Below are 24,624 nucleotides of genomic sequence, written 5' to 3'. Positions count from 1 at the left end.
TAAGAGTGTGTAACCAACTATTCCCGTAAACAGATGTTTTCGACTTCACCTACCCAGCGCAGCCCTTGTGAAATGACATGCAAATTCAGAGACAGTGACACCGACCAAAAGGTTTATCCATAATACAGACAGACAGCTACAGTCTACTGTACACCCATCATAGGAGCGTTAACCCACCGTAGTCCCGCTAGCTGCAGACGCAGATAACACCACCCTCACCAACACCACCCGCCCGCCTTCTGCCCAGGTCGCTGGTTAAACCTGACCACATACCCCGACACACGAAGACGCCTAAAACACCCTGTAGTGAGAGGAGCGTCCGCGGGGGGGGGGGGGGGGGGGGGGGGGCGCTGTAAGATACTGTCAGAGACAGTACGTGAGACAGTATGTGAGACAGTACGTCAGACAGAACCCGAGACAGTACGTGAGGCAGTACCCGAGACAGTACGTCAGACAGAACCCGAGACAGTACGTCAGACAGTACCCGAGACAGTACGTCAGACAGTACCCGAGACAGAACGTGAGACAGTACGTCAGACAGTACCTGAGCTGGAGGACGCCATGTCCATCCTGAGGTAATGTTAGCTAGCTGGCTGGCTAACACAAACACCCCAGCACTAGCTGCTGCTAGCTAGCTTAGCCGTGTCACTCGCAGGAAACACCGAGCGGCTCGTGTTTCTCTCTGTGGGGGAGTGAAACACGGATCCTCGTACAGTGTTATAAACACAACGATCACGTCCGTCCGCGCTCACCGCTCAACACGGCCCGATTCCGCCTCGTATTTCCCCTTTAAACCCGCTTTCTGATTCAAGATGGCGCTGCGGCTCCAGTGAGCGCCGTCACTACGCAGCGGAGCAGGCGGCGCCCATTGGCCGGCTGCGCGTGACGCAGCGGAGCAGGCGGCGCCCATTGGCCGGCTGCGCGTGACGCAGCGGAGCAGGCGGCGCCCATTGGCCGGCTGCGCGTGACGCAGCTGAAGCAGGTTTCGTGTGAAGTTTCGCTGTTCTTACACAACATGACTGAAGGGTTCAGGAGAAGTTCTGTCCAACAGCTGTTACACCCCACACACTAACACGGTTTAATGTGTACTCTGGTGGATTTATTCAGTGACTATCTGTAATAAAGAAGCTGGTGTGTAGCCTATTTCTTTTGGGAGGGTGTGTGTGTCTGTTGTGGTGGTATGTTTTAGGCTACATCATGTAAAGAAACCAAAAAATATGCAAGTAAATGAGTACTTATTGGTGAATGTACATTATATTTAAACCTAAGCTACATAAAATGACAGTTACACTAAACAGCATGTGCAAGACCATTAATCCAGAACCTAGCCTAGGATTCAAACCCATGGCCCTGGGCCTGCTCCATGTAAATCAACACTCCCCAGCTGCGTAGGACACTTATTCCACAGTCCAGTTTGTGTTATTCTCTTGTTTATTTTAGTATTTGCATTATATTAATAACATTTCAGGATAACACAATGCACAGAACAAAATTAAGTGAACACTGTAATTAGATTTTGGCTGTATCTCTGGAACGGTGCAATGGGGGCAGAGAGGAGGTTAAAACAATCAAGGAACACTAATATAACCCAGAGGTGTGAATAACAGAGGGGGAGACAGCAGAACATCTGGAGAAGGAACAGTACTGCATTCATCAAAGATCTGAAACTGTTAAAGAAGAGGTGAGGAAGGTGTGGGAGAGGGAGACGTGTTGAGAGTGAGACAGGAAGCACGATGAGGGGCGACTGCACGGGCAGCCTGGGTTCGTCTCCTGGATCAGACGGACCTTCAGGGAGGGGACGGCTGTGGCAGAATTGGGAGAAAACAGGCACTAACAGCCTCAAAACACCACCACAACTCTCGAAATGTAAACACAGCAAACCGCCACAGCCCTCACAGTCCCTGGCAGGTGCACTGGTCTCTTGCCTCTGCTGATGCCTGACTGAAGGTCAATAGTGCTCTGTAGCATTATTTTTCTGGCAGTTCTGACGCTGTTCTCCACCAGTGACTGCCTGAAAAAACGGACCCTCAGCACAACTCACTAAAAGCTCCCTGAAGCGAAGGACAGGTTGCCATGACTTGAGTCACCTCCTGGTCCTGAACCACATCTTCCGACTGCACTCTGTAAACATGGAATGGTGGAACAAGTTCAAAGCCTGGATCTCTTCCTGAAGTCCTGGACTGTTTACGTCCGTTCAGTCATGTTCAAAACAGGCAGGATTTAAAGGAAGATCTATAAAGCTTACACACCCTCGAGTTTGTCTTCTGTCTTAACAAACAATAGCAAAGATCAAGTTTCACAGTCTTCTAAATCCTGTCATACTGTCCATGATGCAAAGGGAGAGTCAGACACTCAATCTCCTCTTAAAAATCACAACTTCTGAAAGAGGAATGAAACAAAAACTTTAAACTAAAATAAATTAAAAAATTTAATAATAAAAAAACATTTGGATTTTTAAATTGGAATAAAAACACAAAATTGAAAATAAAGTTCTCATTTTTTCCAGTCGATTTGGCCAGGTAAACTTTGTTCATTTTTCCTGTCACAACGTAACAAATGACCCAAGTGTGAAGAGGTAATGACACCACCCTGTGGCACCAGACCATAGTCTTCCTCCACCCTGGATCCCACACGGTCCAAGATCTGCCTGATGTACTTTGATAATAATCATTTACGGCTGCTGGATCAAGTGAGTGGTGTGACTTTCAAAACCCGCTACAGAACGTGGGTAGGAGCTGCAGCGACCCCTAGTGGACAGCGGAGGACCTGCACATATCCAACTACACATTAAATAATTCTGTGGAATATGGAACACATTGTGCCTCCCTGGAAAGCTACTGCAGCCATGACTAATATCTGGCACAGAGGACAGTGCTGCTGTGATGTGCTGCTTACTGGACAGAGGCAAGATATTCCACACTTCTGCTTATAACGGCCAGTTAAAATACCTTTAACAACTGCTATTAAAAGCCCAAACGGGATGGTAGAAGTATTAAAGAGGCAAGGTAAACCTCACCCTTGGTCTAAGAGGACCAACTGCAGAGGCACCGTTGGTGTAGTTTCCCTGTTGTGACTCTAATAAGAACCTGGGTGAGGATAATGGCACACGACAGATCCTCTAACAGGACCCCAACTGGCAGCATTTCAGGTTGTGCTCCTTCAGAGAGACATTACAACAAATATGTTGTCCTGCTTTGAGAAGCATGTTTGGGCCAACCCAACCCATCCCAGCTCACACTAACCCAACCCATCCCAGCTCACACTAACCCAACCCAGCTCACACTAACCCAACCCATCTCACACTAACCCAACCCATCTCACACTAACCCAACCCATCTCACACTAACCCAACCCATCCCAGCTCACACTAACCCAACCCAACCCAGCTCACACTAACCCAACCCAACCCAGCTCACACTAACCCAACCCAACCCAGCTCACACTAACCCAACCCATCCCAGCTCACACTAACCCAACCCAACCCAGCTCACACTAACCCAACCCATCCCAACCCTGAACACCACAGCCATTGGACGAGTAAGTAACACTGCAGTCTGGAAGACAAACTAGTGCTTCAAAAACAGCTCTGCAAAAAGCTTGTTTTAAAGAAAATCTCAAAAAGCACTGTTTGAAGACAGAGTCATGATGTGCTGAAGGAGTGTGGGTCACCCTGCCAGTTCTGTGGTGCCTTCTACTCTGGAACGACAACACAGGATGAAATAACATCTCCATCTGAACTCAACAAGATGGAGGAAGAAACACGTTTGAGATGAGGAGCATCACGCTGATCCTGAAACCCCCACAATGATTTAAATCAGTTAAATATGACCAGGAACTCAAAAACCAAATCACACTGTAAGAGCACAAAGACTTATATAAGGCACCTGTGTAGAAGATAGTAGCAAGTCTGCCTTACCAACCCCATCCCTCCATCACCCCTCTATCAACCCATCCCTCCATCACCCTATCACCCCTCCATCACCCCATCACCATCATCCCTCCATCACCCTCACCCCATCACCCCTCTATCACCCCATCCATCCATCATCGCCATCACCCCCATCACCACTCCATCACCCTCACCCCATCCCCCCTCCATCACCCTAACCCCCCCATCTCTCCATCACCCTCACCCCATCCCCCCTCCATCACCCTAACCCCCCCATCTCTCCATCACCCTCACCCAATCACCCCTCCATCACCCTCAACCCATCACCCCTCCATCAGCCCCTCATCACCCTCTCATCTCATGTGAAACTCCATCAACAGTATTATAGAGTGTGTGTGTGTGTGTGTGTGTGTTTTGGGGTTATATGTAACGCTATGTGATCGCTTAGACAGACCTGTACTGGTAATGTAGTGTATGTGCATTGTGTGTGTGTGTGTGTGTGTGTGTGTGTGTGTGTGTTGAAAAGCTGTGTCTGAATGTTTATTCGGTAGTGTGAAGAGAGAGCAGACAGTTTATAAGCATTTGGAAGAACAGACAGGTTTTGTGAAGAGCAGAAACAGGCGAGAACGTTCTCTCCCTCTTTCATGAGGATGGGTGTTGTGCAGTTTAGATTTCTTCGTCTTTGCAGGTGTGACTCTGATATTGTTATTTCTCTGGAATCATTCATATTTGTGGTGGTTGTTGTTATGTCTGACGTAGCCATTCTGAATTGGTTTGTTCCCCTTGATCTTCTCATTTTGCTCCTTCTTTTCCTCGTCAGCCTCATCAGAGTTGTCCGTCTCCTCCCTGTCACTCCTCTCATCATTCACTATCTCCTACAAACCGAAAAAACAACCAGGTGACCACCACAGAGGAGTGAGAGACACATCAAACCAAATAAACAACCAGGTGACCACCACAGAGGAGTGAGAGACACATCAAACCAAATAAACAACCAGGTGACCACCACAGAGGAGTGAGAGACACATCAAACCAAATAAACAACCAGGTGACCACCACAGAGGAGTGAGAGACACATCAAACCAAATAAACAACCAGGTGACCACCACAGAGGAGTGAGAGACACATCAAACCAAATAAACAACCAGGTGACCACCACAGAGGAGTGAGAGACACATCAAACCAAATAAACAACCAGGTGACCACCACAGAGACACGCACGCACGCACGCACACACACACATGCACACACATACACGCGCGCACACGCACGCATACACGCACGTACACACACACGCGCATACACACACACGCGCATACACACACACGCGCATACACACACACGCGCATACACACACACGCGCATACACACACACGCGCATACACACACACGCGCATACACACACAGAGGTGGTTGCACATACGTTTCTGGGGAGGAAGCGCAGGGCCATGCGTATGATGAGGACGGCCCAGAAGACGTGCAGACACTGCAGGACCAGCAGCAGTCCGTTAAAGAAGTAATACCCGAAGAACGGGGGGTAGAGGGTCACGGGGTACACCCACGTGCAGTAGAGGATCCTGACAACACAGAGAGAGAGAGAGAGATGGCCATCTAGGCTTGAGGACCTAGGACATGAGTCCTGCTTTAAACTGCCATGTTGATCCCCAAAACCTTATTTCTGGAGTGTGTGTGTGTGTGTGTGTGTGTTACCGGAAGGGGAAGATGATGAGTCTTGTGATGACGAAGAATCCAGCAAAGACGATGAAGATGCAGTTGCACATCTTCCTCCACCCTGCGTAGTTAAACATCTTAGCTGACTGGCAGAGACGAGAGAGACAGAGAAGAATAGGTAAATGGGCATCTGTATAAGAAATGTACTTAGTCATTGTCCAGTAGGTGGTACTGTTAGGCATTTTGCATTTGTTCACCAGCTAATCTGAAAGCCCTTTTGCTCCTTGATCAATGTAGTAAAGTGTGCTCGGTCCGAGTCGAAGGCCACACCGGGTCTCACAGCACAGTGAGTGCATTCAGTCTCCAGCACGCATGCTTGACATTTCATTGGTGAGTAGTTATTGCAATACAGACACTGTCATACTCAAATGAGATTTCTAACCAATCACCCATTGTGTTATTATTACGGGCCAGTATCAGGATCTGAATCCGTGCGTTCACATAATGCCTCAAAGACACAACCCTGGTGAACACAGACCTGCTTGCAAATGGTCTCTCATCAAGGATTCACCGGTGTGTTGTGATCTTAGCTTATAGACATATGGATGTGCATTATTGAAGTTTCAGGTGTTCACCTGTATGACTAGCCTGGTCTCTACCTGCCTCACCAAACCAGGGTGTGGCCCTATGGCACAAGTGCAGTAACATTCTCCAACGCCTGTTGTCATGACGCTCCTCTCATGTTGTCATGACGCTCCTCTCCTGTTGTCATGACCAGTGTTGCGAATAACGCCGTTAAAAATAACAGCGTTAGGTAACGGCGTCATTTTGTTAGTAACGGGATAATATAATTAATTACTTTTCCTGTCGTTACAACGCCGTTGACGTTACTGGTCATTAAAAGCGGTACGTTACTATATATTGATATACTAACAGTAATGCGAGCGGACCGCTGTCCAGGCTAGTGAGGAGTAACAGATCTCGATAGATCACGGTTCTCGGTGTAACACCTGTTTAACTTAACAAGTCAGTAAGCGATTGGCTAAGGCAGCGTGATGGTAGCCAATCAGAGCCAGTGTTTTTACACGCGCGCCGAAGCACACGACACAAACGGAGAGGAGACAGAAATGGCGAGTCAGGAGCAAGACGAAGAAAAATGAGCATTTTTAAGGTGGCGATATAAACATTATTTAAGTTCCTGAATGTCTACCAGACTGGGTATTTGAATTATTTAATTAAGAATAGAGGTTGTATTGTTAAGTTTACTTCTGTTGTGAACAAACAGTTGTCTCAGGTTGAGAGAATTTAATTTTATTTGATAGATGTAAATGCACTTTATATAGTGTAACTGTTTACTATTTTTATTTTTATTTTTTACAAAGATTTGGGATATTAAAGGATTTTATCCTGCACTGGTCTGTGGATGTGCAATAAATATCAAAAGTTAAACACCTTTCTGATCTACTAATTTCAACTCACTGTAAAAACTGCTTTTTCAAAAAAAATCCTTATTCATTGGCATATAACTTTTTTTAACTGTAACGCAAATAGTTTTCTCTGGTAACGAGTTACTTTTATTATAGAGTAATTCAGTTACTAACTCAGTTACTTTTTTGAACAAGTAGTGAGTAACTATAACTAATTACTTTTTTAAAGTAACGTTCCCAACACTGCATGACACTCCTCTCCTGTTCTCGTTTCTTTCTCAGTTTGAGTGTTGTTGAGCTGGAATGTTTAGACCACGTAGAAACTACACGTAGTCCAGCGTGACTTCAGTGCATGCAGTACTGAGCTATTATGGACTTGTCTCACACAAACCCGGCTGCTTTTCAAACTGGACAGAAATTTCAGTGATTTCATAATTTTACTAAAAACCACTACACTGGCTGTCTGTACAAGCCTTCTGGACCCAATAAATTTTTTGTCACTTTTGCTGTTTTAATATTAGCATTATTACTTTGTTAATTATGTAGGTGAGTGTCTGTGTGTATGTATGTGCATACGTGCGTACATGTGTGTGTCTGTGTGTGCACATTTGGGTGTGTATAGGTGTGAGTGTCAGTGTGTGTGCACATATGGGGATGTGTAAGAGTGTGTCTTTGTGTATGCACATATGTATGTGTGTGTACCTCCAGAAGGTAGTCAGAGGAATCATGCAGGAACATGATGAGAGTTCCTGCTCGTATGTAGTTCATACACCAGGAGAAACTTATCAACGTGATGGTGGCCACATGATGAATTATCTGCTCTTTAAAGTCCTGATCAGAGAGAGAGAGAGAGGGAAAGAGAGAGGGAGAGAGGGAGGGATAGAGAGTGAAAAGCTGGAGCCGTTTGTGTACAGTTAATTTGACTCTGTTTATCTGGACTACATTAAATGGGCAGCAGCATCCCAGCTGGTTATGATGTTCGTACGTGTGTGTGTGTGTGGTGTGTGTGTGTGTGTGCAGTGTGTGTGTTTGTGTATTTGTGTGCGTGCATGTGTGTGGTGTGTGTGTGTGCATGTGTGTGTGTGTGTGTGTGTGTGTGTGGAGTCAGACTCACTTTACGTTTGACATCTGATGCCACACTGAAAAGAAGAGAGGTGTAGAAGCCCAACTCCAACATGTAGTACCAGTACTGAGAGGGCAGTAGTGTCTGAGAGAGAGAGAGAGAGAGGGGGGGGGGGGGAGAGGAGGGGGGAGAGAGAGAGAGAGAGGATATGGAGAGAGAGAGGAGGGGGGAGAAGGGGGAGGGAGAGAGAGAGAGAGGATATGGAGAGAGGGGGGGGGAGGAGAGAGGGGGGGAGGAGGAGAGGGAGAGGGGGAGAGAGAGGGGGAGAACTCAACAGTTTGTGAAGTTCTAAACACACAGAGCAACCAACAGCGACGGGATAAACAGATAAACAAACACAAAGAAGATTCCAGAGACACTAGTCAGGACAGGAAGAAGGACTCACCAGGACGGGGAACCCCTTCCACATCTCCTCCAGGTCATAGAGCCAGGGCTTCTGCAGGAGGTACGTGGAGAGGGAGTGGGCGAGGAAGAGGGGAGAGGAGTGAAGGATAGGGAGAGAGGGAGGGAGGGAGAACAGGAATATTAAGAGTTTTATGCACATTACATACAGAGTGAGGAAGAGAGGGAGAGAGAGAGAGACATCTCTCATTACTCACATCTATAAGAGCAGCTAGGCCAAAAACAAAGGCAAGGAGGTAGAACAAAAATCTCCAACTGTAAGAGAAAACACACACACACACACACACACACACACACACGCACACACACACGCACACACACATAAAAAACTGAGCTCAGAACGGTGACTTTATTTAACCCCCTGGTGTCATGTGCGATGCAGCTCTGTGAAGAGTATGTATGCACGTGTGTGTGACACTAAACACACATCAAAATAAAAAAGAATGATGAAGATGCAAAATGATTTTCGTTTTACAGTTTGTGCCATTATTGAGTGTTAATGTTGTGTTCGCGCTGCGGTGTATCCTAGGGGCCATCTGATGACCCAAACCCTCCTTACTGGGACTGACCGACACCAGCTCTCTCCTGAAACCCTCCTTACTGGGACTGACCCACACCAGCTCTCTCCTGAAACCCTCCTTACTGGGACTGACAGACACCAGCTCTCTCCTGAAACCCTCCTTACTGGAACTGACCCACACCAGCTCTCTCCTGAAACCCACCTTACTGGGACTGACCGACACCAGCTCTCTCCTGAGTGCTTGTTGCCTATCAGCATAAGTGAATCAAATCAAATCAAAATATTTGTATAGCGCTTTTCACAACATATGTTGTCACAAAGCGCTTTACAGGATTTACAAGGTTAACAATACTATGGGTCCAAATCCCTAATGAGCAAGCCAAAGGCGACAGTGGCGAGGAAAAACTCCCTAGATGGTGGGGAATAGGAAGAAACCTTGGGAGGACCAAGACTCAAGAGGGAACCCATCCTCCATTGGGTGGCCCATTAACACACAAATTACACAAAAACAAATTATACAGACTAATACACAAGTTACAAATAAATCACACAATCAAGCTAAATATAAGGTAACTAGAATGAAAGTTCTGAGTGTTGATATTGTCAATGTAAATGTCTTGTGATGAACGCCAGGTTTTCATTCCGTGTCGGAGCGATGATACTGGAATTGTAGGCTCCAACTGCAGTGTTACTCCCCAAGTGAACCTCAGAGAAGAAAGATATGTGATGTGGTATCTATGTAACAGATTATTCAAAGGCCAAACTAAACAGATAAGTCTTTAATCGAGTTTTAAACATTGAGACTGTGTCTGAGTCCCGAATAGAGGCAGGAAGATTATTCCACAGTTGTGGAGCTTTAAAAGAAAAGGCTCTTCCACCTGCTGTGATCTTTTTGATCCTAGGAACAGTTAATAACCCTGCGTCCTGTGAACGAAGTGAACGTGCTGGATTGTAATGATCAATAAGTTCACTAAGATACTCTGGAGCTAAGCCATGCAGTGTTTTATATGTTAATAAAAGTATTTTATAGTCAATAAGGAATCTAACTGGCAGCCAATGTAATGACGATAGTACGGGACTAATGTGATCAAATTTTTTAGTTTTCGTTAAAACTCGCGCTGTTGCGTTCTGAACCAGCTGGAGTTTGTTTATCGATTTACCAGAACATCCAGCTAGAAGACTATTGCAATAATCTAGGCGAGAGGATATGAATGCATGGATTAGCTTTTCCGCATCACTAGTATTTAATATATTTCTAATTTTAGCAATGTTGCGTAAGTGAAAGTACGCTACCCTAGTTATATTATTATGTGTGAATCGAACGAGAGATCTGGGTCTATTGTGACACCTAAGTTCTTTACCTCTGAGCTGGGGGTTATAGTAAAGGAATGTAGATTCAATGCTACATTACGTATCTTGTCTCTCGCTGCCCTAGACCTATTATTAGCTCGGTTTTATCTGGATTTAGTGCTAGAAAGTTACACACCATCCAATGTTTTATCTCTTCTACACACTTCTCGATTTTACTGTTTACACCTAAATCATCGGGTTTAGCCGATAAATATAGTTGGGTGTCGTCTGCGTAGGAGTGGAAACTGATGTCGTGCTTATGCATAATCTCGCCTAAGGGTAACATGTAAAGTGTAAATAGAAGTGGTTCTAGGACTGTCCCTTGTGGGACACCATATTTAACCTGAATAGATTTAGATGTTTTATTATTAACACTTACACATTGTAAGCGGTCGGTCAGATATGATCTAAACCAGGAGAGTGCAACTCCTTTAATACCTACCGTGTTTTCTAGTCGATCCAGCAAAATGTTGTGGTCTACAGTATCAAAAGCTGCGCTAAGGTCTAACAGTATAAGGAACGAGATGAGCCCATTATCTGACGATATTAGTAAATCATTCACTACCCTGAGTAAAGCTGTTTCAGTGTTGTGGTTTGGTCTAAATCCTGATTGGAACTTTTCATGGATACTATTTGATTGGAGATAATGGTTTAACTGATTGTAAACTGCTTTTTCTAGAATTTTAGAGATAAATGGGAGATTAGAAATTGGTCTACAGTTGGCTAGAATCTGCGGATCGAGATTCTGTTTTGTAATCAAGGGTCTAATTACGGCGCATTTTAATTGTTTGGGCACATATCCTAGGTTAAGGGAACTGTTAATCATATTAAGTAAGAGCCCTGCAATAGCTGGGAGTAGGTCTTTGAATAGACGGGTTGGAACTGGGTCGAATATACATGATGTAGGCTTAGACGAATGAATTAGTGTTGTGAGCTCTTTTTGCGATATAGGATCGAAGCCATTTAGCTCAGTAATATTTTCGGATGCGTAGTTACTAATACCTATACTACTGGGGTTGGATTGGAGGTTAGGCTGTGATGTATTATGACTCTGTAGTCAGATAATATCTATTTTATTACTAAAAAAGTAAAAAAATGCATCACTAGTGTGTGTAAGTGCCGTATTAGAACTAGTGTCATTGATATGTCTTGTTAGTTTTGATACAGTCGCAAAGAGAAATCTAGGGTTATTCTTGTTGTTTTCTATTAGTGTCGAATAATATGAGGCTCTAGCTTTTGTTAGGGCATGTTTATATTTGACTACGGCGTCTTTCCATGTGATTCTAAACACTTCTAGTGAGGTGGATCTCCATTTGCGCTCCGCTGCTCGAGCTGCCTGTTTTAGAAGACGAGTGTGGTCGTCATACCATGGTGCAAGCTTTTTCTCCCTAATTAACTTTGTTTTAACTGGAGCTACACTGTCTAAGGTATTGCTGAGTGTGGAATAAAACTGTTGTGTTGCCTGTTCTAATTCATTGGGCTGCAGTGGCATAGTGCTCGGTAGCTCTGGTAGTATGTTTATAAATGTTGCTGCAGTGTCGGATGTGATAGTGCGCGTGGTTTTTGTATGGCGCATCTGATGTACATTGTATAAAGCTATTTCATATATTAGTAGGGAATGATCTGAAATGGCGTCATTTTGGGGGATAATTGCCAAATGTTCTGTTTAACCCATAAGTAAGTATTAAGTCTAAGGTTTACAGCGGTGAGTAGGTCCTGTCACATTTTGGGCTATACCTACTGAGTCTAGGATGGAATCGAACGCGGTTTTCAGTGGGTCTGATTCATTTTCATAATGAATGTTGTAAAATCACCCACAATTACAAATCTTTCAATTGTTAGGACTAATTCTGAAAGAATTCCTTAAGAATTCCTTAAGAAATTCTGAGTAAGGACTCGGTGGTCGATAGATAGTCAACTAGTGTAACTGGTTTTACAGTAAAACCTATATCTGTGTCATATATTGTGGCTACTCCACCTCCACGGCCTGTGATACGGGGCTGATGAACATAACTGTATCCAGGAGCTGCTTCATTAAAACTTACAGTATTCGTTTACTCTAGCCCATGTCTCTGTTAAACAGAGTGCATTTAGTCTGTTATCTGAGATTATTTCGTTTACTATCACAGCTTTTGATGCAAGCGATCTAAATGTTTAGAAGTCCTAGCCTTAGCTTAATATTGCTGCTCACTTCATGTTGATAATTTAATTAGATTTTTAAAAACATCGCCCTTAACTGCACTCAATTTTAACTGCACCATAGTATCACACACTACCACACATGCATATACACCAACACCTATACACAACACAGCACAGCACTGGGGGGGGGTTGCTGGAGCGGGACTGGGCTGGTGGCTTTCTAGGACCACTACCGGTCCTTGCTGGTCCAGCCATTTGCCCCCGCCACAGAGGGTGTGCTAGTCTGGATAAGTGTGTGTCTTTGTCCTTGTTTTCTTCTTGTTTCTGAATAGGTGGATGAATGAGTACGTGTTGGAGGGAGGGGATATATGGCCAGGTGTGGGTAAATTTGGAGGTGTGAGGGTGAATTTGAGTGTATGTATATGTGTATGGGGGTGGGTGTGTGCATGGTAGGGGTGTATAGGGGCGAATGTAATCTGAATTTGAGTGTATGGGTGAGGACAGCTGGTTCTGGGTCGGGGCTGGTCGGGCCCGGTTCACTCCCGGATGCTCCCCTGAGATTACTGCACCACTCCAGAGGGGGGGCGCCTTGGGGCTCCGGGGTCCGGCTTGGCCCCCCGGCGTGGGGGCGGTTGGCCCGCTCCCCTAGGCGGTGGTGGTTTGGGGCGGCCGGGTGCTCCTCGGTGGGTGGCTTTCCGGGCACGTGGCGCCGTGGCTTTGCCGCTGGCCCGCGGGGGGGGGGGGGGGCTCTGTTCCCTCTGGTTCCCCTGGACCTGCGCTCATTGACTGGTGGGGCGCTGTCCGGGGTCTCTCTCTCCCGCCTGCGGGGGCGGGCATGTGAGGGTTTCTGGGAAGTGCGGCTCTGGTACTCCACCGCTCCTTGGGGGGCCGTGGGCGGGTGGGGTTCCCGGGTCTCTCTCTGTCCGCCTCTGGCCTCTGGGGGAATGTTGTCGCAGCTACCCACCCTTGCTGGTAAGTACATTCCATACATCTATCCTATGTTGCACTTCTAGGTTGCACATAAACACACACTCACACACACCCATACATCACACTCATCTGTACTATATGTATTTGGTTTACTTTCTGTTCTTCTTTGCAGTGGTCATTTGAGCTGGTTGCGTGTTTTATTTTATTATTATTATTTTTTTTTTTTTTTCTTCTTCTTTTCTTTTTCTTCTTCTTTCTTTTTCTGCCTCTTTGTCTTTTCCCTTTTTATTATTTCTCTCCCCCTCTTTTCTTGGTCCACCTAACCCCAATATTTATCACTTTGCATATTGTTATCACTATATATTATCACTATACTATATATCAGGGGTAATCAATTAAATCTTTCCGTGGTCCATTTTTGGCAGATAGCTCAGACCTTAGGTCCGGGTCCGCGGTGGCAAACGAAAGTTGTTGAGCGGGGGGGGTCAACGTAACACTCAAATGGGTGGTGAACGTAACACTCGTTTGGAAATAAATTCTCCGGTTTAAAATATAGTCTCCCGTTAAAATTAATTTGGCATTTGGGTCCGTATCCAGTTAATCAGGAATGTGATTGGGTCCGGACAGGACGGCGTTCGGGTCCGGATCCGGACCGCGGTCCGCCATTTGGTGATACCTGCTATATATTATACAGAATTGTTATAATTGCCATTTAAATCTGTACATAAAAACAAAGTTGTCCTCCAAAGATGGGGGGGTGGAGGTGGGCCAAAAAAAAACCAAAAAAAAAACATCGCCCTGTTATTCCTATACCTGCCACGGTTAACAGACACAGTCTCAATGGTTTGGTAGGTAGGGAAGTAAGTTCTACTTAACGAATGACCGTTGGAAACCTTTTTTTTTCATTTTTGGGTGATGTTGTCATTAACCGTCTGTCTGTCTGTTGTCAGTTGTATGTATCGGCACTTTTGTATGTTTTTTGTTGTTTTTGTGGTTTTGTTGTGTTAGCGCTTGCTAACAACTGTCGGTCGCTGCCACTCCGTTGCCGTTAGAAACGCAGAGCCGTTGCTCTGTCTTACCGGTGCACTGCTGAAGTTCCGCTCAGTTTCGGCTGCAGTTAAAAATAAACTCTCGGTTTTGTTCTTGGAAGATGCTCTGGTGTTTCTTCTATCCTTTTATCACCTCGATAGATTATATTTCAAATTTCTCTAGGTGAAAATCTCCTTCTCTCCTACGTTCCCCTCCACAGCGCGGGGTCTTGCACCCTCACACGCCGCGAGTCAACCATAGAATCAAGTGAAGACATCATAAGCCCCTCCCCCAACACAGGCTGTCTCTGAATACTAGACTTCATAGAGGGAGGGGAGAGGGGAAGAGAGACAGAGAGAGAGGGAGAGAAGGAGAGGAGAGGGAGAGAGGAGAGGGGAGAGGGGAAGAGAGACAGAGAGAGAGGGAAAGAAGGAGAGGAGAGGGAGAGAGAGGAGAAGGTGATGGGAAGGGTGAGGTGAATAAGTCTCTCTGCACTAACTATGTTATCAGATATCTTAAATGAGCAGTTACCAAGCTTCATTACTCAAGGACCCAAATGCTGATCTTGGTGCTTTGTGAAACTATCTATGGAAATCTCAAACCTTCCTTTTAAAAGCTGGAAATGATCTGCAAGTAGCTCAGTGTTCAGTATGACCCACAGAAACGCTACAGCACCTAGCGGCCCGCCGTCTGTGCTGCACCCGTGATGGTGTCTGTGCTGCACCCGTGATGGTGTCTGTGCTGCACCCGTGATGGTGTCTGTGCTGCACCCGTGATGGTGTCTGTGCTGCACCCGTGATGGGCTCCAGGGTGTAGCGTCTGTGCTGCCATTATGACATCAATCCTATGGGTCCTACCACACCTATGCCTGGACTACCTGACCCCTGACCTACCTGACCCCTGACCTACCCGAGATGATCCCTGACCTGTCAGTGCCTCCCCCATAATTCACTGCTTGTCCCACCTGAGGCCTTCATCCCCGAGTCTTGCATGTCACCATGGAGATGAGTCATACTTACATGCGCCCTGTTAACCCAATCAACCCCTGCCTTCCACTACATCAAACACAGCCGGGTGCTCATGTCTGCCAAACAAGCAAACATCTCTCTCTCTCCTTCGTCTCACTGGTGTTTTGATACGCCACCTGTTTTCTGCCTTTTGTGATTTCTGCCTTTGTCTGTGTTGTGTAAATGTCTGTTGTCTGGTCTCACCCTGTTGTTGCCTTTGTCTGTTTTGTCTTTGCGCTTTTCACTGTGACATTCGAGTCCTCAGAGTCCACGGTCACATCCTGACATTTAATCCACAACTGACACTTAATCTACAATATTCACCTGCACGTTAGGCCTAAACAGCACTGAAGTCAGTCCAGTGTCTCCCAGAGGACGATGTTTCCTTGGGAGGCTTCGTCCCTACACCCTCAGGAGGCCTTGTCCCGTCCCTACACCCTCAGGAGGCTTCGTCCCTACACCCTCAGGAGAGTTCGTCCCTACACCCTCAGGAGGCTTCGTCCCTACACCCTCAGGAGGCTTCGTCCCTACACCCTCAGGAGAGTTCGTCCCTACACCCTCAGGAGAGTTCGTCCCTACACCCTCAGGAGAGTTCGTCCCTACACCCTCAGGAGAGTTCGTCCCTACACCCTCAGGAGGCTTCGTCCCTACACCCTCAGGAGGGTTCTCTCTCCACCACTGCATTCAGCCTAGTAACTGTAAATCTAGACTAAGTTCCTGTAAAGTGACTGAGATGCACTCTAGCAACTCTGATCTCCGTCTGTTTTTGTCATCTCCCTGTATATCTGTGTGTGTATTGTGATAATGTCACAAACAGGACTGATGTCCATAAATGTCCTAACACAGGAAAAGAAGCTTATAAATAGCTGTATGTGTAACCTGTGTGTAAGCAAAATGCCAGTATCACATTAACACCAACTGTGTGTGTGACCTATACAAAAGCAGATGGCAAATATCACATTAACACCTTACCACTTACCTCTATGTGACTGTGTGTGTGTGTGTGTAAATGAAAGTATTGAGCATGACATGGGTTCATGGGTGGTTGTGTGTGTGTTCATGAGTGGTTGTGTGTTTTGGAGTGAGTGTGTGGTGTAAGTGTACATGGGTGGTAGTGTGTGTATGTGTGTGTGTGTGTGTATGTGTGTATGTGTGTGTGTGTGTGTATGTGTGTATGTGTGTGTGTATGTGTGTGTGTGTGTGTGTGTGTATGTGTGTGTATGTGTGTGTGTGTGTGTGTGTGTGTGTGTATGTGTGTGTATGTGTGTGTGTGTGTGTGTATGTGTGTGTGTGTGTGTGTGTGTGTGTGTGTATGTGTGTGTGTGTGTGTGTGTGTGTGTGTGTGTATGTGTGTGTGTGTGTGTGTATGTGTGTGTGTGTGTGTGTGTGTGTGTGTTTACCTAGCCTCGCAGAATTTTTTCATGAGATTGGGTCTGTCTTGGTTTCTCCTTCGTCTGAACCAACCCTGGAGCTGCTTCTCTGAGCAACCAGTCTGTTTACAGAGTTCCTTTACAGAGCTCTGAGGGGATGAGGGAGGGAGGGAGAGGAGGTGAGGATCATAAAAGAGGGAAAGAAAGATGCAGAAGAAAGATAAATCACAGGAAAGGAGTGTAGTGTTGGGTATTTGCTTGTGTTGTAGTAGCAAGACTCCAGTGCTGGGTTGTGTGGTGGTGTTTGGTACCTGTGTTGGGTATTTGCTAGTGTTGTAGTAGGACTCCAGCATTGGGTTGTGTGCTGCTATCCTTCGTACAGTTTCTTTGATTCCTAATAATGAGGCCATATACCTAGCAACAGTCCTACAAAGAGAAAACATGAGACAGATGTGTACAGGAATGAGCAACACGAGTGGAAGTCGCACTTAACACTTCATCCCTAATGACTCTAGACTCAACTCGGACTCGTCCAAAATAACGCAAACAGGAGTCATTCCGTTATCCGCTGTGTGCTGAGTTATAGAACTTTTGTGTGTTTGTGTTTATTTTGCCATTCCTCAATTTCTTTAAATGATTTGGGATGCAACCCCTTTTTCTCGTGCCATATTACAACATCAGCGGGAAACTGGAGAGAGCATCAAATGTAAACAAACGAGGGTTGCCATGGCTACGACTGGAGTACCACCCATGGTAGCCTTTGGCTATAGGGAGTTTAAAAATCCTTGGACAAACAAATGAAAGACACTGGAACACCACATCAAACTTCACAAGGTACCTGACACCACACCCGGATACATGTGTTTAGTTTACGTTAGACACTTAGCCGTCATTACAGTTAATATACACTGCTCAAAAAAATTAGGGGAACACTAAAATAACATGCTAGATCTTAGTTAATAAAATATTCCAGTTGAAAATCTTTATTTATTACATAGTGGAATGCGTTGAGAACATAACAAAAATGATTAATGTAAATCAAAATTCTCATGGAGATCTGGATTTGGAATCACACTCAAAATCAAAGTGGAAAATCAAATGATTCAAAAGATCAAATGACTCAACTTCAGTGGAAATTCCTTTAAAATGAGGCTCAGTAGTGTGTGTGGCCTCCACATGCCTGTATGACCTCCCTACAACACCTGGACATGCTCGTGATGTGACCTCCCTACAACACTTGGACATGCTCCTGATGAGACCTCCCTACAACACCTGGGCATGCTCCTGATGAGACCTCCCTACAACACCTGGACATGCTCCTGATGAGACCTCCCTACAACACCTGGACATGCTCCTGATGAGACCTCCCTACAACACTTGGACATGCTCCTGATGAGACCTCCCTACAACACCTGGACATGCTCCTGATGAGACCTCCCTACAACACCTGGACATGCTCCTGATGAGACCTCCCTACAACACCTGGACATGCTCCTGATGAGACCTCCCTACAACACCTGGGCATGCTCCTGATGAGGCAGTGGATGTTCTGCTGAAGAATCTCCTCCCAGACCCGGATTAAAGCGTCTGTCAAATCCTGGAAAGTCTGTGATGCTGGAACGAGACATGGTGTCCCAGATGTGCTCGGTTGGATTCAGGTCTGGGGAACGAGCAGGCCAGTCCATAACATCAATGCCTTCATCACAGAGGTGTCAATTCCAGGTTCAGAAAGTAAAAGTCCTCACCAGGATTTTGCTCAGGCTTCCTGGATTGTGTTGATTCCACTAATTTTACCTGCTCTGCACTAATTAGAAGATCTAGCAAGCTTGAGCAAAATCCTGGTGAGGACTTTTACTTTCTGAACCTGGAATTGACACCTCTGCTTCATCATGCAGGAACTGCTGACACACTTCAGCCACATGAGGTCTAGCATTGTCATGCATCAGAAGGAACCCAGGGCCCAGTGCACCAGCATATGGTCTCACAATGGGTCTGAGGATCTCATCCTTGTACCTAACGGCAGTCAGGGTATCTCTGGCTAGCACATGGAGGTCACGTCTGTCACATGTGCTTAGTGTGTACCTGCTCTCATCCGTGAAGAGCACAGGGCGCCAATGATGAATCTGCCAATCTGTTCTCTGGCAAATGCCAATCGCCCTGCATGGTGTTGGACTGTAAGCTCAAGCCCCACTTGTGGACATCAGGCCCTCATACCATCCTCATGGAGTCTGTTTCTGACAGTTTGAGCTGAAACATGGATATTAGTGGCCTGCTGGAGGTCATTTTGCAGGACTCTGGCACTGCTCCTCCAGTTTCTCCTTGCACAAAGGAGGAGTTAGTGGTCCTGCTGCTGGGTTGTTGGCCTCCTATTGCGCCCTCCATGTCTCCTGGTATCTGCTACATGTTCTGGACACTGCTGACAGACACAGCAAACCTTCTTGCTACAGCTCACATTGATGTGCCATCCTGGATGAGCTGCACTACCTGAGCAACTTCTGTGAGTTGTAGACACCGCATCATGCTCCCTCTATGGTGAGAGAACTGACAAAATGCCAAAGTGACCAAAACATCAGCCAGAAAGGATGAGAACAGAGAAAAGGTCTGTGGTCTCCACCTGCAGAACCTCCTTTATAGGGGGTGTCTTGCTAATTGCCTCTCATTTCTACCTGTTCCATTTGCACAACAGGTGAAATTGATTCACAATCAGTGTTCAGTATTGCTTCCTAACTGAACAGGTTGGTTTGACGTGTTGACTTGGAGTAACATTGTGTTGTTGTGTTCATTTTATTTTTTTAGCAGTGTATAAAACACACACAGATAGGTGTGCCATTACAGCAAGTGAACTAGCTCCAATTAGCGAAGTGGACACTAGTAAACAAACACCAAAACAACCATTGACATTTTAAGTTTAAAGACACTTTAAACTTTAAAATGAATGTAAGTATTTTACTCGCCACAATTATTGTGTAAATGAATGTCCAAGACTTAACGAGAAAACTTTTACGTAATGATATTTTTACTTTGACGTTGGAGAAAAGACTGCTGTCCCACAATATCTCCACCCAAGATCGTTTTACACAGAGACAAATAACCGTCGTGGAAGGAAATTGAGTGATGCCTTACATACGGATATTTAAGCAGGCAAAATTACACCGTTGTAGTTTTCAGTGATTTTTTTGCTAAAAAAAAGTTAAAACGTCATTCTAAGACGGGAGCATTACATTTATTCTCAACAGTATTGGCAATAAGATACAGAAAATATGCAATACGTGGAGGTGATAATGAGGGGAGCAGAAAAACAGGAGCTACCAGGGTAATAAAATAGTTACTCTCCATCTCCTGTCCCAACACTTCTCCTGGTATTGACTTGAGATTGGACTTGGACTCCAGCCTAAAGACTCGTGACTTGACTTGGGCTTGTATTTTGCAAATTTTGAACATCTCTGGACATACAGGCAGAGAAAGATGGGACAGAGACCTGGCTATTTAAAGGAAATAAAGGACAAGGAGACTGTACCTGAAGGTTAGGGTTAGACTGTACCTGAGGGGAACTGACTGGCCTGCATACTGAGTTAGTGTTTTAATACTATAACAGAGAGTTGTAATACTATAATAGAGAGTTATAATATTCTGAAAGAGAGAACCATCCAGAAACTCTGGAGGAGATGATCCATTCAGAACAGAAAATTGACCCACCTCTCAAAGATCTGACGAACCACAAGGAAGAAGAGTGCGATTGGTAAAGCCACCCACAAATCCCGTGCCTTTGCGTAGACTCGCCCATCTCGATCCACCAGGTCTGCCCATCCTAAACCCTCTGGAAACCAGAGACGCTCTTGCCAGAAGATGTTGCTCAGCCTCTCCATGCCAGCAAATCCTGAAAAATTTTAAATGTTCATTTGATGTTACAAATAATGTGTGTTATGATGTGGTAAGAGTCAGAGGTGACACACCTAATATCAACATGCCATAACATGACATAAGTACATTTAACAAAATATGACATTGTGCAGAAGACAGATCAGAACACATGAGAATAATGTCAGCACAACTGACATGATACAAACACACACACACACACACACACACACACACACACACACACACACACACACACACACACACACACACACACACACACACACTTCAGGCAGCGAAGTAATAGCAAAGTGATTTAGTCCCAGCAGATCCTGAGAGTTTTTCAGTTTGATTACAAATTTGATATACAAGAATTTCATTCTTAATGAAGTGATGGTGACGGGATCACCTGCACAGTGATAGTGACGGGATCACCTGCACAGTGATAGTGATGGATCCTGACCCTGTGCTGACATACATTTATGTACCCAGAGCTGCGGATCTCACATGCAGTGTGGGTGCTGCTATCCAGCTGGGGTCTCACATACAGTCACAACACTGATGTCACAGATGTCACAGTACTGAGTCACAGATGAGTCCTCAACACTGAGTGTGAACACGGGTGTGTGCGTGTGTGTGTGTGTGTACACGGGGGTGTGTGTGTGTACTAGGGGTGGGTATTACCACTGATTATCCATTCGATTCAATTCCGATTCACAAGGTCCCGATTCAATTCGATTTTCGATTCGATCCGATTCAATATCGATTCTTGTAGGGAAATTTCAGTTACAATAAAAAGTGTATTGAATGTGAAATGTTGTAATGATACAAGAAACACTCAAATTTTATTGAAATGTATTAAGATATTAGTGTTTTTATATCAATTAATGCACACACTTCCACATGGCTCCTTTACCAGAAAAGGCATTGAAAGCGGTTTTGAACAGCCCTTTAAAGTGCAAATTAGGGGTGACCTGCAATAGTCGCTGATTCGACTATAGTCGACTATACCCCTTATTCGACTATGAACGTCATAATCGAATGTACCATTCTAACTGCATGGGGGTGCCCAAGGATGCAGCTAAGCATTAGTTGTTACATGAAATGTCTTTGTTTTCGTTATATATAACCTTTTGTCAAATAAAATCACCCTAATTTCTGTTAATAAATATTTTAAAATGATGTTTGCGCATTAACAATAGGCATCTTTCTTACTACACATTAATAAATCACACCCTGCTGTTGCACAATCCAAACGAGCGGAACTGAACACATTACAGAATACGCGCAGCATCTGTCGAGATTATAATGGCTACTAAAAAACTTCAAAAGTATTTTGAAAAATATAAAGATGAATCAAACAAAGTAAAGTGCAAGTTATGTCTTCAACGTCTTTCATTTCGCATGACAACAAACAACATGGCATACCATTTAAAACGCGTAAGGCGAAAAAAAAAAACTGTTCAGCCGTTTGTCGCTTGTCTCGTCGCTGTACGTCTTGGCAAGTAGGCCTATAAACATTTTTTGTTGTTGTTTCCTTTTTAAACCCCGTTACTTGAACCTTTCCTTATAATTTTTTGATGTTGTGTGGCAATTTTTTAAATATTTTCAGGCAGGCATATTTTATTTTAAATATTTTTGACATTTTGCACAGTGCCTGTCACAGTTCGATATGCGCAATGCGCACTGACGGTTAATGTTCTCTAACGTTTCATAATAATAATAATAATAATAATAATAATAATAATAATATGTTTATTTTATATAGCGCCTTTCTCAAACCCAAGGTCGCTGTACACAAATGAAAGGGGAAAAATACAGGGCTTAGAAAGAGCGGAAATATTGAGAAAAGAGGAAAGTCTTGAGTTGAGTTTTGAAAGTAGAGAGAGAGTCAGAGGAGCGAATAGAGGGAGGTAACGAATTCCAGAGGGTGGGGGCAGCAACACTGAATGATCTGCCACCCATAGTAGAGAGTCTGTGTCGTGGGACAGAGAGCAAACCTAGGTTAGAGGACCTGAGCTGACGTGATGAGGTATGAAGGTGGAGAAGGTTGGAGAGATAGGAGGGTGCAAGACCATGCAGAGATTTGAATGTTAGGAGTAGGATTTTATAGTGAATGCGTTCAGAGATAGGAAGCCAGTGTAACTGATGGAGGATAGGAGTGATGTGTGCAGATTTCTTTGTGGACATTAGAACTCTGGCTGCAGAATTTTGTATCTGTTGTAGGGGGCGAAGTGATTTAGCAGGTAGACCATAAAGCAGGGAGTTACAGTAATCTAGTCTGGAAGTGATAAATGCATGTACCAGGGTTTCGGCATCTTTTAGTGAAAGTATGGGGCGGAGCCTGATTGAAAAATCGATTTTTTAAACACACCCCTAGTGTGTACGTGGGACACGTAAAATGGACACAGCGAGAAAAAAAAGACGGATTTAAAGTGTGCAGAAATAGTCTAAATAGGTGTTTGACCTAACCTAGTGAAAACCGGGACATTAAATACATTTTTTTTTTGCCGGGACCGAATATTAAAAAGAAGGAAAACCGGGAAAACCGGGACAGCGATGTGAAAACCGGGACAGGTGGCATCCCTAGTGTGTACATGGGTGTGTGTGTACATGGGGGTGTGTGTGTGTACGTGGGGGTGTGTGTGTGTGTACGTGGGGGTGAGTGTATGTGTACGTGGGGGTGTGTGTGTGTGTACGTGGGGGTGAGTGTGTGTGTACGTGGGGGTGAGTGTGTGTGTACGTGGGGGTGTGTGTGTGTGTACGTGGGGGTGTGTGTGTGTGTACGTGGGGGTGAGTGTGTTTGTACGTGGGGGTGAGTGTGTGTGTACGTGGGGGTGAGTGTGTGTGTACGTGGGGGTGAGTGTGTGTGTACGTGGGGGTGTGTGTGTGTGTACGTGGGGGTGTGTGTGTGTGTACATGGGAGTGTGTGTGCATGTGTGTACATGGCAGTGTGTGTGTGTGTACGTGGGAGTGTGTGTGTGTACGTGGGAGTGTGTGTGTGTACATGGGAGTGTGTGTGTGTACGTGGGAGTGTGTGTGTGTACGTGGGAGTGTGTGTGTGTACGTGGGAGTGTGTGTGTGTGTACGTGGGGGTGTGTGTGTGTACGTGGGGGTGTGTACATGGGAGTGTGTGTGTGTGTTTGTGTGTGTGTGTACATGGGAGTGTGTGTGTGTGTGTGTGTGAGTGTGTGTGTGTGTACATGGGGGTGTGTGTGTGTGTGTGTACATGGGAGTGTGTGTGTGTGTGTACATGGGAGTGTGTGTGTGTGTACATGGGAGTGTGTGTGTGTGTGTACATGGGGGTGTGTGTGTGTGTGTACATGGGGGTGTGTGTGTGTGTGTACATGGGGGTGTGTGTGTGTACTTCTTCTTCTTCATGGATGTCACATGATTCTGGGCAAAAAAAAAAAAAAGAAACTGTTGCCCATGTGGGAGCATTCCCACTAGATCAGCGAGGTCAGTGAGGTCATTGAGATCAGCGAGGTCGCTATGGCGTTGCCTGGCTTTTCGGAACAAGAATGAGCCACGGCCGGTGGAGGGTCAGAGCGTGCATGGCTATCCTGGTCGTCTCAGTGGTCGTCTCCTCCCCACCACACAAGCCCCACCCACTGCACATACTTCTACATTAACCTTACTGCCACAGTAGCCATCTTGGTTCTGAAATAGTAGTATTTGCCAGTTTATTTTAGCACTGATTTCTATATCCATTAGCTCCACATGATAGAGTACACAGTCTAGGGTAGAGTACACAGTCTAGGGTAGAGTACACTGTCTAGGATAGAGTACACTGTCTAGGATAGGCATGCAGCACTATTTATCTTCCGTTAACTAGGGAATGGTTCTCTCACTCAAGTTCAGCCAGCCTGTTTATGAGTAAAGTGATGTTTTGGACAGAGGGAATGT

The 24,624-nt window shown here is 45.3% G+C and overlaps 2 protein-coding genes across 9 annotated transcripts in view; both read right to left on the bottom strand.

Annotated features, from left to right (window-relative positions):
* The window catches only part of arnt (aryl hydrocarbon receptor nuclear translocator), a 29,921-nt gene extending 29,058 nt beyond the window's left edge, over window positions 1–863 (bottom strand). For 3 of the 7 annotated variants that reach the window (XM_076970530.1, XM_076970535.1, XM_076970532.1), the window contains exon 1: window positions 545–853. In XM_076970530.1, the coding sequence (XP_076826645.1) occupies window positions 545–569 (25 nt within the window). In that variant the 5' untranslated portion in view covers window positions 570–853. Of the gene's footprint in view, window positions 1–544 lie in introns of all 7 variants that reach the window. The other 4 variants (XM_076970533.1, XM_076970531.1, XM_076970534.1 and 1 more) reach the window with 4 other exon arrangements.
* Window positions 864–4,271: 3,408 nt separating this feature from the next.
* The window catches only part of cers2b (ceramide synthase 2b), a 43,287-nt gene continuing 22,934 nt past the window's right edge, over window positions 4,272–24,624 (bottom strand). For both annotated transcript variants that reach the window (XM_076970716.1, XM_076970717.1), the window contains exons 2-11: window positions 20,557–20,737; window positions 17,172–17,286; window positions 16,891–17,009; window positions 8,710–8,767; window positions 8,496–8,546; window positions 8,102–8,194; window positions 7,690–7,818; window positions 5,600–5,706; window positions 5,313–5,466; window positions 4,272–4,764 (exon numbers count right to left, since the gene is read on the bottom strand). In XM_076970716.1, coding sequence (XP_076826831.1) covers window positions 4,609–4,764; window positions 5,313–5,466; window positions 5,600–5,706; window positions 7,690–7,818; window positions 8,102–8,194; window positions 8,496–8,546; window positions 8,710–8,767; window positions 16,891–17,009; window positions 17,172–17,286; window positions 20,557–20,726 — 1,152 coding nt within the window. In that variant the 5' untranslated portion in view covers window positions 20,727–20,737 and the 3' untranslated portion in view covers window positions 4,272–4,608. The remainder of the gene's footprint in view (window positions 4,765–5,312; window positions 5,467–5,599; window positions 5,707–7,689; window positions 7,819–8,101; window positions 8,195–8,495; window positions 8,547–8,709; window positions 8,768–16,890; window positions 17,010–17,171; window positions 17,287–20,556; window positions 20,738–24,624) is intronic.

This window comes from Brachyhypopomus gauderio, chromosome 13 (genome assembly GCF_052324685.1).
Source record: "Brachyhypopomus gauderio isolate BG-103 chromosome 13, BGAUD_0.2, whole genome shotgun sequence".
Taxonomy (NCBI): Eukaryota; Metazoa; Chordata; class Actinopteri; order Gymnotiformes; family Hypopomidae; genus Brachyhypopomus; species Brachyhypopomus gauderio.
This window is presented reverse-complemented; position numbering and strand designations above follow the sequence as displayed.